The sequence below is a fragment of the Myotis daubentonii genome, chromosome 1 (assembly GCF_963259705.1).
Source record: "Myotis daubentonii chromosome 1, mMyoDau2.1, whole genome shotgun sequence".
Lineage (NCBI taxonomy): Eukaryota > Metazoa > Chordata > Mammalia > Chiroptera > Vespertilionidae > Myotis > Myotis daubentonii.
In genome coordinates this window covers 48,406,526-48,420,073 of record NC_081840.1, presented here as the reverse complement: position 1 = coordinate 48,420,073, position 13,548 = coordinate 48,406,526, and the positions used below count along the sequence as shown (strand labels likewise).

At 38.6% G+C, this 13,548-nt stretch overlaps 1 protein-coding gene across 3 annotated transcripts in view; it reads right to left on the bottom strand.

Moving 5' to 3' along the window:
* The window catches only part of VPS13C (vacuolar protein sorting 13 homolog C), a 196,589-nt gene that overhangs the window by 120,522 nt on the left and 62,519 nt on the right, over positions 1–13,548 (bottom strand). For all 3 annotated transcript variants that reach the window (XM_059699561.1, XM_059699560.1, XM_059699559.1), the window contains 8 exons: positions 12,821–12,950; positions 11,898–11,992; positions 7,892–8,034; positions 6,838–7,030; positions 5,698–5,812; positions 4,978–5,114; positions 3,962–4,085; positions 2,262–2,379 (listed from right to left, as the gene is read on the bottom strand). In XM_059699561.1, the coding sequence (XP_059555544.1) occupies positions 2,262–2,379; positions 3,962–4,085; positions 4,978–5,114; positions 5,698–5,812; positions 6,838–7,030; positions 7,892–8,034; positions 11,898–11,992; positions 12,821–12,950 (1,055 nt within the window). The remainder of the gene's footprint in view (positions 1–2,261; positions 2,380–3,961; positions 4,086–4,977; positions 5,115–5,697; positions 5,813–6,837; positions 7,031–7,891; positions 8,035–11,897; positions 11,993–12,820; positions 12,951–13,548) is intronic.

Below are 13,548 nucleotides of genomic sequence, written 5' to 3'. Positions count from 1 at the left end.
AATAGGGAGGGGGAAAGGATTGGAGAAGAAACTACGCTGTAGGGTCAAAGTTACAAATAAGACGTAAAATGTCCTAACAAAATTTTAGCAAACCAAATTTAACAATATTTTAAAGGAATAATCATAACCAAATGAGGTTTATCCAATAATGCAAGGCTGGTTTAACATCCATCTGATAATGAACTATTGATACACACAACATGAATGAATCTCTAATTAATTATGCTAAATGAAAGAAGCCAAGCAAAAAAGTTGAAACTGTATGGCCCTATCTATACAAAATCCTAGACAACTTTGACAAATCTATAGTGTCAGGAAACAGATCAATGTTGTCCAGGGAAGTTAGGAAAGGAGGAAGGAGGAAATACAAAGGGGCACAAGGACTCCGGGGGATGATGGATGTGCTCATTATTTTGACTGTGGTGATGGTTTCATAGCTTTACATGTCAAAACCTACTGAACTGTACACTTTAAATAGATACAGTTTACTGAATGTCAATAAGAATACTGTTTTTAAGAAGACAGCATATCTACACTAATAAAACAGAAACATGGTAATTGGCGTACGACCGATACCCTTTTCATTGGCTAATCAGTGAGATATGCAAATTAACTGTCAGCCAAGATGGCGGCCGGCAGCCAGGCAGCTTGAAGCGAACAGGAGGCTTGGTTGCCTCAGTGATGGAGGAAACCAACGTTCCCCGCCTGCCGCTGCCTCTGAGCCGGCAGTTTAAGAAACATTGTAACAAATACGCCCAACTTCAGCCAGCAGATTCGCAACATTGTAAGCAAAGGCCAGAAACCTACTTTCAGCCAGAGGCCTAAGAGCTGGAGCCAAGCCTCAAGCTAAAGCTGGCCCAGAATTAAAAAAAAAAAAAAAAAAAAGGAAAAAAGGAGCGGTTGGGAGCTTCAGTCACCCCCAGCCTGAAAACAGTCCTCAGCCCCTCACCCAGACTGTCCAGGCACCCCAGTGGGGACCCCCACCCTGATCCAGGACACCCTTCAGGGCAAACCAGCCGGCCCCACCCATGCACCAGGCCTCTACCCTATATAGTAAAAGGGTAATATGCCTCCCAGCACCGGGATCAGCGTGACAGGGGGCAGCGCCCAAACCCCCTGATTGCCCTGCGGCTCTGTGTGTGACAGGGGGCTGGGCCACAACCTCCCTATCAGCCCTGCTCTGTGCCTGATAGGGGGGAGCTCCCCCCCCCCCACGGGCCCTGCTCTGTGTGTGACGGGGTAGAGCCATAACCTCCCCATCAGCCCTGCCCTGAGTGTGAGAGTGGCGGCGCCCCAACCCCCTGATCTGCCCTGCTCTGTGGGTGATAGAGGGCAGCACCCCAACCCCCTGATGGGCCCTGCTCTGTGCGTGACAGGGTACAGAGCCCCAACCCCCATATTGGCCCTGCTCTGTGTGTGACAGGGGGTTGCTCCACAACCTCCCCATCGACCCTGCCTTGAGTGTGACAGGGGGCGGCGCCCCAACTCCCCAATCGGCCCTGCTCTGAGCCCGACCAGGGGCTGCACCTAGGGATTGGGCCTGCCCTCTGCCACCCGGGAGCAGGCCTAAGCCAGCAGGTCGTTATCTCCCGAGGGGTCCCAGACTGTGAGAGGGCACAGGCCGGGCTGAGGGACCTCCCCTCCCCCCCGAGTGCACAAATTTTTGTGCACCGGGCCTCTAGTATATTTCATAATTATCTAAATTCTAAATTTAGTTCTTATTTTTCATCTCCTTAGATTTTTCTCAAGATTTTTTATAGTTTCATAATCAAAAGAACCTTTACTCTTTTAAGATTATATTTCATCAATATTGGACCTTGGATTTGATCCATTCAAATACAGGGATAACCAACTTATATAAAAAGTAAAGAGAGGTGACATATAAATCAAACAAATATTTTCTTAAAAATATATTTCTGCTATAAAATAATCATTTTTTCTCTTCTTCAGAAATCTAGCTTTTCTTAGTTAAAAATCCAGACACTGATACAGATATATTTCATCTTGTTAATTTTATAATCTATATCATAAAAGGGTAATATACTAATTAGACCAGATGTCATTCCGGATGTCCTTACTGACAAAGCCAGGGCTGGAGGGAAGCCAGCCCGGGTCCCGGGTGCCTGTGGGTGGCCAGAGGAGAGAAGCCCGGGTCCAGGTGTCGGAGGGAAGTCGGTGCCGGCAGCCCGGGGAAGGAAGGCCTACTCTTACACGAATTTTCGTGCATCAGGCCTCCAGTATAAAAGAAACTCATACATTACCTGGCCATTCTAATGTCTTTTTCCACCATTGCCTTGGCCAACTCAACATGAATATCCATGGGTTGCAAAACATGCATAGTTGATGGATGCTGAAATCGACACTTTTTCCAGTTTTCCTCTTAAAAAAATTTTTATTAATGACTTTTTAAATTCATTAAATATTTTTAAACTTATATATACATATATTTTTAATTGATTTCAGAAAGGAAGGGAGAGGGAGAGAGAGATAGAAACATTAATGATGAGAGAGAATCATTGATTGGCTGCCTGCTACACGCCTCCTACTGAGGATCAAGCCCACAACCCGGGCATGTGCCCTTGACCAGAATCAAACCGGGGACCCTTCAGTCCACAGGCCGACGCTCTATACACTGAGCCAAACCGGCCAGGGCTAAATATTTTAGATCACCAGATATTCTGTAGAAAATTATCTAACTTATTAAAAATAGTTAATAAACATATTCAATGGATGTCAACTTTTACTGCTTTTAGAATATAAGTTAAATAACCTACTTTTTTAAAATAGAGATTGATAAGACTGTGATATAAAAATAATTCAAATATTTCTTTGGAGAATGTTTATAAAACAGCTGTCATTTAAAGCCAATAGGAAAAGCTCAGTAATGTATTGCCTTAATTACAAAATTAGAGATCAGATGGGTTATTGCAGTTAAGGAAAAAAATGGTAAAATAAAGGACAAAAAAAGAGGCTTCTGTGATTCCTAAGTACTATTACACTAGTTTAGCACACAATTCTAAAGCAAAAATGAGTTTTCATGACAAAAAAGTACAATAATTACTTTTCTTGAAACAGAAAGGTCCCAAAACAGACTTTCCAATTACTAACAAAATCCTACACTTATTTTAACAGATGGCAATGACTAAACACCTTTTATTACTTATAATTCAAGCAATCATTATAAAGTACATACAACAGAAATAGGCAAATTAATGGTCTGTATAGGTACTTCCCTTTAAGGGATTAATAGAATCCTAATATATAAAAACTAAGTAGAGCGTTATATATTTACATTTTAATAAATCTCATTACTCATGCTAGAAGTATACATTCTACATACAAAGACTATCTTTTCCTTCAATCACCTACTACAATGTGATATACTCTAGAATATTTGGCCAATACTATTGCTTCTAGAAACTAAAGAAGTATAGAGAACCAGCAATCTTTACTTAAGCAGTAGAAAATACAAAAGCTTTTGAAAAATAAATTAATTATTTTTAGGTTTTAAGACTATATCCATACTTCTCAGATATCTACAAAAGTAAAATATGTAATACTACTAAAATAAAAACTAATCTAATATAGTAAAATATTTAAAAATAAAAGCAGCAAGAAAAAATATCATTGAGACATCCCAAAAACACTGGGACAGAGGAATTGAGCCAATAGCAACTTTTATTTTGTGTGTTGAGCAGGTTCACAGTCATATTACAAAAAAAAATAGGCAATAACTATACATAGATTAAAATGGTGCTGAGTACCATACCCTAAGATGAACAGCCAAATTTTCCATCTCTATTTGTAACTGTGAGATGGCTTTCTGTTTGGCTTGTTAAGAAACCAACAGGATATGTGTTCAAAATGTTACCAGAGTTGATTTACATGCACACATACACATATATTTACAAAAGCTACTCAACATAATTTCAAGGATCCTAAAAACTGAGCAACTTATTACCTGCTCTTGCAAAGAGTAGTTGTACACTTTTTATTTCAACATCAAACTTGTCATATGCCTTATCCATTATTTCCTCCAGAGATGAATTACCATTCTTCTGCAAACCTTGATCTTTACTGTTAAGCTAAAATGGAGGGGAAAAACTTCAATTTTTTAACAGAAAAGTACATAAATCAATATACTTCAGTTGTGTTTTCTTAAAACTAACTAAAATGAAAACATTGCCCTTATTAAATTCACATTTTGCTTAGTTTTCTGATAATTATTTGCAAATATTTTATTAGAATTGTAATATTTCAGCATATATCTCTAATATGTTTGAGTAATACATTACTCAGCACATCTGCACTAACCAGCAAGTAATTACATAGCTACCTATCTCAAATAACCTGTCTACACATACAACTCTTCCTGGCTTTCAGGAGTTATTGCCACATTGAAATGACAGGTTTTATTCCTTCTCCTCTTCACTACCTATGTAGAATAACTAGTCCATTCGAATTCAGCTCCAATCTCTACTTCCTTTTCCATCTTTTAAAGAAGCAAGCATTAATTCAGGACTATATATTTTTAAATCTTCACATTTTCTCAGAGGCTTGGATTTCTACAAGGTTCAATACCCAAACAAAACCTTAATTTCTCTTACTCTATCAAACATATATTCATGTGTATCGTTTCCTATTGTCAAAATAAAAAAATTAACAAAACTGTGAAATTAAACTCTGGAAACCTAGAAGTGCTTGAACACTACTAGTGCTTCTCTCCAAGTAGAAAAAGACAACAGTAATCCAGTCCTCTAGGTCAAATCCTCTACTGTTACAAACAATTTTAGGTTTTTCTTTGCTTCTTTAATAGCTATAAAATATATATAAAATAGTAATCTAAGCTGGCTTGACAAAATACTAAGAAGAAATAAGTCTAGGTTTAAGTAATTTTAAGTGGGGGAAAGCAAACTATCACGTAGCTAGGTACCAAGCTAAGCAAAAATGGGCAGACAGAAATAACTATGTACCTACCTGAAATGTACCAAAATCTAAAATGAGAAGATCTGACTTTTTGTGGTAGAAGCCTGTGTGTGGAACTATGAGATAAGAAGGCTTCAGATTTATCTTTAAATCAAGGACTTTCCGAGTTTCAATAATATGTGTAAGTCCTAAAAAAAGAAAACAATGAAAGGTCAGAGGGTCGAGTTGAAATGTGTAATCCTATTATAACAACAAGAATATCAGTTGGAAAGTATTATGAAGGATTTTCAATTCAGCAAGTAAAGTAGAATTGTATATGGTCAATGGGAAACAATCAATCATATCTTCGCACAGTACAGAAAACCCAACATAGCTAGTGCTTTTTTGAGAGAGAGAATAATTCATTATTTCTTTAATTAAGTAAGCAGATAAAGTAGTAAGCTTCAGTTCAGAGATAATGTTGTACAAAAGTATGTATCTTCTGTATCACAGTGTTTTTAAGAACTGATCCAGAGGGATGTCTTCTACCTCAAGCTCAGGTTCTTAAAGGTAATGGCACACAGAATCTGTGCCCAATATTATTCTCTTTCTCACCTAGTTTAGCTGTTATATTTGACTCTGGGTAAACCAGGTACAATGCTACTCCACTGCAGAATATAGCCTAAATTTAAGACAAAGAAAAAAAGCAACCTATACTATTTTCAATATAATATTTACATTAGAATACACAAAACTTTGAATGTTTGATGCTTATACAGACAAATTCTTTACCTGTAGCTGTTCTCTCTTTAATTTCTTCCAGCTTCATCAATGTAGCTGATGTTATTTGCTCAAGATCTAATCCCTTATTTGATTGAAAGAATTCAACCACTGCATTAATGGTTTTCTGTAAAACAATTTAAAATACAAAGAAATTACACACAATACTTTCCACATTATAAATTTTTAAGTTTTGGTTTAATTCTAAATAACTGGGCTTTAAACTGAGGAGGTACCTCCAAAGATAGTTTTCCCTCTAGAGTGAAAGAGAATCTAAAAATAGGAATAGCCCAAGTAAGCTTACTGAAGAGGCAACAAATGTGTGCATATCATTAAAGTAACCTTAAATATGTTTTATAGTGTCTCTAGTTTCAGCCTCCAATTAGCCAGAAGGTAAAACTCCACTTCTTTATATTGAAAATGAATTCCCCTACACTTTGAAGAGGAAAGAAGGAAGCTGTTGAGCTCTTACTTACATCCAAAACTTGAATGTAAAAAATCAGACATTTTGCAAAACAGAATGAGTTCTGGAGACTGGATGTACAACAATGTGAATGTACCATGATGTGAATCTACTTCTAAACTATAAAGTAAAAATAAGTCAGGGATCTAAACAACAGGATGGAGCCAACCTGAAGTGACGCAATGAGTAGTGAACCATACACATCCCGTTGGCTAGCTTGATATAAGTTATGAGAGTCTAAATAAAAGATGAAGATATTAATACAGAACTTGATCCAGCACTTTTGATAGTATCTAAATGTGATTTTTTTTTCCCATGTGAATGAACAACATAGTAAATTCTTTCCATTATTTCTAAAGCTCTTTAAGTTGGTTCCAAACACTGAGGGGAATGAAGAATAAGCAAAGATAAACTGGAGTAGTAAGCATGTAACGACTGGGAGTAGTTGGTACAATGAACACAGCCTTTATAAATAGTGGATTTGGGTTTTTTTAAATTGATATAAGCATAAATACACCTTACGGTAGAAAAAAATCTATAGCACATAAAAAAATTCAAAATTAACTGAAAAACATGTACTGCTTTTAGAATAAGAGTGCTAAGTAAATGTTAAATATGAAAGAGAGAAAATAAGAAAACCATATGTTAAACATGTTAAGATAGAAGATTCACTTTCTCTTTGTACTTACAGCATCATAGATGACCTCCACAGGCTGAGACTGAAGAACGAGAGTCTGGTCAGCAGTACTATTCTCTGGATTGGTTTCAAATTCAATTTTAAGCAAAGATGATGCAGTATCACCAATTGAAGCCACAAGTGATGGAACAGTATCCTGCTGTTTCAGACCTGTTATATACCAGTGTTCTAATTTTGCTTCTACCCTACAATCCAATGAAGAAAAATTAAGTGATATAAACACAATTATTTGTAATATAATGATTTAAAACACAAATTTCCCTTTAAAACAACTCCACTGAGAGCCATGACCCTGAACCATTACTCAGAGTTGAAATCCAAACTTCTCAACCTAGCATTCAATAACCCTCACAGCCTAAGGTAGGCTTTTTTCTTTCTTTCTTTATTTTCCTTGCCATCCACATTAAAAAAAAAAAAACAAAAAACAAAACAAAAACCTTTAACCAACTCCAGAACACTGCAGAAGTTCCCATAATTGCAGCATGAATACAAGCTATGCTCAATACTCATGGAACTCATATCCCTACTTCATGCCACCCTGAATACTCTCCTACCTCATCCCTGCTTCTAGTCCTTTCCATTCAACTAGTTTAAGTCCCAGTTCTCCTAGGCCAAGTTTCTCTTCTATAACTGAACTTGTATAGCATTAACAATAAGGTATTAATTTTACAGTACCTTCTCACTTATGAGCTCTCTAATATGCTAAACATAACTTTTTGAATATCCTCTCATCAACTACAGCATAAAGTTCTTGAAAATAGAAACTTATTGTTCCTATAGCCTTCATAATATCAATCTATAAACAGTATCCAATAAATATTTATAAAGGAAAGAGTAGAGCAAATAATGAGCTTGTCATATAACTCCATAACAAAACAAACTCAAATATAAAATGACTATCATGACACAAACACACCCACAAAATAAAATTAGAGAAGGATGACTATTAATCAGTTTTTAATGGTAAATAACACTACATCTTTGGGGCCTAAAGTCAAACAAAATAAAAATAAAATAAAAATTTAAATAATTTTTTTAAAACTTACTTAAGTGCTTGTGCTCCTGGTCGCTGAGATACTTTGGTGCCCAGACCAATTATCTGAATTTTTAGTATTTCTGGAATATTTTTGTTTTCTCTTATTGTAATAGACGTGCTTACTAATTTCAGTGTCATTATATGAGCAACATACTAAACAAAAGAATGAATGAAAATTGTTAAAGATTAAATAATTATTACTTTACTTAATAATTTACTCATTTAAATTTTTTGAGTTACAGTGATCTATAAAACATTATGGTAGGTTTCTGTATCAATACACTCACTATAAAAATACATATATATTGGAAAATTCAATACAAATTGCTTGCTCAAATAGGACACTTACAAAATCCAAAACTATTTTATCTTAAAGGTAATAAAAAACAAACGATAAAACATTTTGTGGCATAAGAATTTAATTCAGCAGCTTTCACTAAAGCAAACTAATTCAGATTAATCCTTGGGCTCAAAAACTAGACAAAACATAAAGAACATTTGTTTGATGCCTTTGGAGAGTTAATCACACACTGAGAAAAAAAAAAAATCCTGACCCAAAAACTGATAAGTCAGGATTAGAGGTAGAACAAAGAACCAGGCAGATGATTCTCATCAAACTACACAGGATGATAGCAAGAGAGGAAGCAAAGAACAAAGTATTTACAAAATAGTCAGAAAATAATTAACAAAATGGCAATAGTAAGTCCTTACCTATTAATAATTACTTTAAATGTAAATTGATTAAATTATCTAATCAAAACACACAGAAAGTCAGAATAAATTAAAAAAATAAGATCCAACAATATGTTGCCTATAAGAGACTCATTTTAGCTTTAAGGCCAAACATAGACTAAGAGTGAAAAGATGAAAAATATATTTCAAACAAACAGTAACAAAACAAAAATAGGGGTAGCTATACTTATATCAGAAAAAAATAGACTTTAAGTTAAAAATGGTCCAAAGAGATAAAGTTATTATGTAATGACTAGGGGCCCGGTGCACGAAATTCGTGCATTGGGTGTGGGGGGGGGGGAGTGTCCCTCAGCTCAGTCTGCCCCCTCTCACATACTGGGAGCCCTCAGGCGTTGACCCCCATCACCCTCCAATCGCAGGATCGGCCCCTTACCCAGGCCTGACGCCTCTGACAGAGGTGTCAGGCCTGGGCAGGGGACCCTCATTTCCCCCCATCACTGGTTCTGCCCCCAGCCCAGGCCTGATGCCTCTGGCCCAGGCGTCAGGCCTGGGCAGGGGACCCCCAGACCCCTCCGATTGCTGGCTCTGCCCCTTGCCCAGGCCTGATGCCTCAGCCAGAGACGTAGACCCCCATCACCCTCTGATCACCTGATCGGCCCCTTGCCCAGGCCTGACGCCTCCGCCAGAGGTGTCAGGCTGGGACAGGGGACCCCCATCTCCCCCCGATCACTGGCTCTGGCCCCCACCCAGGCCTGAGGCCTCTGGCCCAGGAATCATGCCTGGGCAGGGGACCCTCATCTCCCTCTGATCGCTTGCTCCACCCCCCGCCCAAGCCTGACGCCTCTGACCCAGGCTTCAGGCCTGGGCAAGGGGACCATCATATCCCCCCAATCCCCAGCTCCGCCCCCCACCCAGGCTTGATGCCTCGGCCAGAGGAGTTGACCCTCATCACCCTCTGATTACCAATCACCGGATCGGCCCCTTGACCAGGCCTGAGGCCTCTGGCAGAGTTGTCAGGCCTGGGCAGGGGACCCCCAGCTCCCCGCGGTTGCAGGCTCCGCCCCTGCCCAGGCCTAATGCCTCTGGCTGAGGCGTCCGGCCCGGGCAGCGGGGACCCGCAGCTGCAGCGGCCCCGCGATCGTGGGCTCCGCTTTAGGCCCAGGCAAGGGACCCCTAGCTCCCGGGACTGCCAGCTTCGACCGTGTCCAGCTCCCATCGCTGGCTCCACCCCTACTTCCTACTATCACTGGCCAGGGCGGCAAAGGCGCCTGATGCTCCGATCATGGCTGGGGGGCAGGGGGCTCCCCCCTAGCTCTTAGCTCCCCCCTGGGTTTCCGATCACTGTCAGTGGCAGGGGGCTTCTTCCTGCTTTCCCTTTCGCCTCCCTGCATTGTGCCTACATATGCAAATTAACCGCCATCTTGTTGGCAGTTAACTGCCAATCATAGTTGGCAGTTAATTTGCATATAGCCCTGATTAGCCAATGAAAAGGGTATCGTCGTACGCCAATTACCATTTTTCTCTTTTATTAGTTTAGATAAAGGAGTCTACGCATCAAGAAAATATAACATTTGTAAATACTTATGCATCCATGAGCATCTATTTATATATACTAAGGGAACTAAACCATCCAGAAGAATAAACTCAAAATGGATTAAAGGCTTAATGTAAGATTCAAATCCATAAAAATCCTGGATGAAAACATAGAAGCAAGACATTAAAATCTCAGGCATTTCTCATAGTAATATTTTTCCTGATATATCTCCTTGGGTAAGGGAAACAAAAGAAAAATAATGTAAATTCATCAAACTAAAAAGGTTTTGCACAACAAAGGAAACCATCAACAAAATGAAAAGACAACTCACTGAATGGGGGAACATATTCACCAATGATACATCTGAAAGGGGTTAATATCCAAAATTTATAAAAAAAAAACTTATAAAACTCAACACCAATAAAACAAACAGTCCAATTTAAATATGGGCAAAGACCTGAATAGACACTTCTCCAAAGAGGACAAACAAATGGTCAGTAGGCATATGAAAAGATGCTCAAAGTCACTAATCATCAAATTAAAACCACAATGAGATACCACCTACCACCAATCAGAATGACTATCATCTATAAACCAACAAACAAGAAGGGTTGGTGAGGATGTGGAGAAAAGGGAACCCTTGTGCACTATTGGGACTACAGATTGATGCAGCCACTGTGGAAAACAGTATGGAGCTTCCTCAAAAAATTAAAAATGGAATTGCCTTATAATGCAGCAACTCCATTTCTGGGTATATAGCCAAAGAAAACCCAAAACACTGATTCAAGAGAATATATGCACCCCTATATTCATTGCAGCATTATTCATAATAGCCAAGATTTGGAAGCAGCCCAAATCAGTAAATGAGTGGATAAAAATGCTGTGGTATATTTACACAATCCTATCTAATAATAGACAAACATGGTAATTGGCCGTACCTTCGCTACGCCTCCCATTGCCTAATCAGCACAATATGCAAATTAACTGCCAACAAATATGGCAGCTAATTTGCATATACTGGCTGGGAGCGAAGACTGAAGACACCGTAGAAGCCAAGTAACGGAGCTGAGGTAGCAGAGATGGGCGGGAGAGAAGCGGCAGAGATGGGCGGGGTAGGAGTGGCAGAGAAGGGCGGGGTAGGAGCGGCAGAGATGGGCAGGAGAGAAGCAGCAGAGAAGGGCAAGGTAGGAACGGCAGAGACAGGAGCGAAGCCCTATTCTTGCAGGAATCCTCCTGCAATGGGCCTCTAGTAGAATATATAAAAAAAGAAAGAAATCTTATCTTTTGCAACAGCATGGATGGACCTAGAGACTATTATGCTAAGTGAAATAAGCCAGTCAAAAAATAAAAATACTAAAAGATTTCACTCTATGTGAAATCTAATGAACAAAATAAGCTAACAAACAAAATAGAAACAGATTCATATATACAGAGAAGGGCACATACCTTGGTTGCAGGTTCAATCCCCCCCACCACCACCTGGTTAGGGCATGTGTGGAAGGCAACCAATCAATGTCTCTCTCTCTCTCTCTCTCTCTCTCTCTCTCTCTCCCCCCTACTTTCCTTCCACTCTCTCTAAAAATCAATGGAAAAAATATCCTCAGGGGAGGATTAAAAAAAATTAAGAAGAAAACTCATAGAGAAAAGATAGTATCTTTAATAAATGGTTCTAGAAAAACTGGATATTAAACTGGACCTCATCTTATACCACTCACAAAAATTAATTTGATAATATAAGATAATACAGTAAAATGAAACAAACCACCTCTTAGACCACCTAAATAATTACCTGTTTGGGTAAAGTTAAGTTGTGGGTGCTCTCACTATAACCAATAGCTGTGAAGAACTTATCTTTTTCCTCTGGAGTCATAAGGTCATCAATAGCTACAAAGAAAAGACAATATTTTAAAATTGATTGCTTCAGTTTTACAGGTACAATAAAAAAAAAAATCAAACCAAACTAATAAGTGCCCTAAAATCAATAAAAACAAATGCTAAAGCAAAAGCAGTCAGGTGATTTCCTCTAATATACTAAAATATCATGCCTTTGCTCTTTTAGATCAAGAAAAAGCAGAGAGACTATTAAGGAAATTCAGGTCTCCTATATGGATTTTTAATTCCCTAAGTATTTTAAAAACTAAGAGAAACTTCTAATTAAATGTCCATGTAAAAAGTAACAATTAGGAATGTTAAATGTAGTGATTTCTGAATTTCAACTTTTTAAATTTCAAACATAAATTTTCTCCAAAAAAAAAAAATCAAAGTTTTGCTTTAATTTGAAACACAGAAATGTGCCAGCCTGATGTATCTGCTTATATGTTTGCCACATTGAGCTACTTTTATTTCAAAAGTATGTGTATGTATATGTGTATATATATATGGCTAATATGAAAAATGTCCCCTTGGGAGTTCAACCGGGAGACCAGGAGTTCGATCGCTCGCTATGATGTGCGCTGACCACAGGGGGTGGCGCGGAATGAAGGAAGGCACCGGCTGGCAGCCAGCAGCCAGCAGTGGGGGAAGGAAAACCCTGGCAGCAGCTGGGAGGCCCTGATCAGCCCTGATCACCAGCCAGGCCTAGGGACCCTACCCGTGCATGAATTTCATGCATCGGGCGCCTAGTTATGAAATAAAATTCAACCAACTGGCTAAAATATAATTTATATAGTTTGTCTTATCAGCATACAATAAATTACTTGACTTGGAACTTACTTTCAGGAATCAAAGATTCTTCATCTTTTTTCTTACTTTCCTTCTTACCCCAAAACCCACTAAACCAGCCTCCACGTTTCTCGCCTGCATCAGTACACTTGTTCTTTAATTTCTGCCCGGACCGAATCACCTAAAAATTCAAAATTTAAAAAATTAATTAAAGAGTAAATGTCCTCTTCATTTTCAGGTATAGCCGCGTAAAAACAAAGCTTAACTTTTTTAAACACTACATTAGGTTAACTATATATAGTCAAAAAGACAGTTCCTTCTGAAATGATGTTCAACATGTGATTAATGTAGTCTATTAATTTACTTTCCACACCTACCAATAGCATTTTGCTGCATTTTGTTAAGAATTATAATCAAGGATTCCAGTGATATGTCTCTCAAATTTTTAAGTTAAGGAGCCACTAGGACAGCATATTTCTGAGCAATATATCTCCCAAATATTTAAGTTAAGGAGCCACTGGGACTGAAAGGATAATGCTTCCACATTCAAAAGTCTGGCTACAGGATGAGTAAATGCAGTCCATGAAAGCCAGAGTATACAGAGGAAAATCCTAGCGGGAGAAGAGCCAGAGAATGGGATATCTGGGTAGAAGTCTGCACAAACCTCAGTCTAACCCAGGGGTGGGCAAACTGTTTGACTCGAGGGCCACAATGGGTTCTTAAACTGGACCGGAGGGCCGGAACAAAAGCATGGATGGAGTGTTTGTGTGAACTTATAT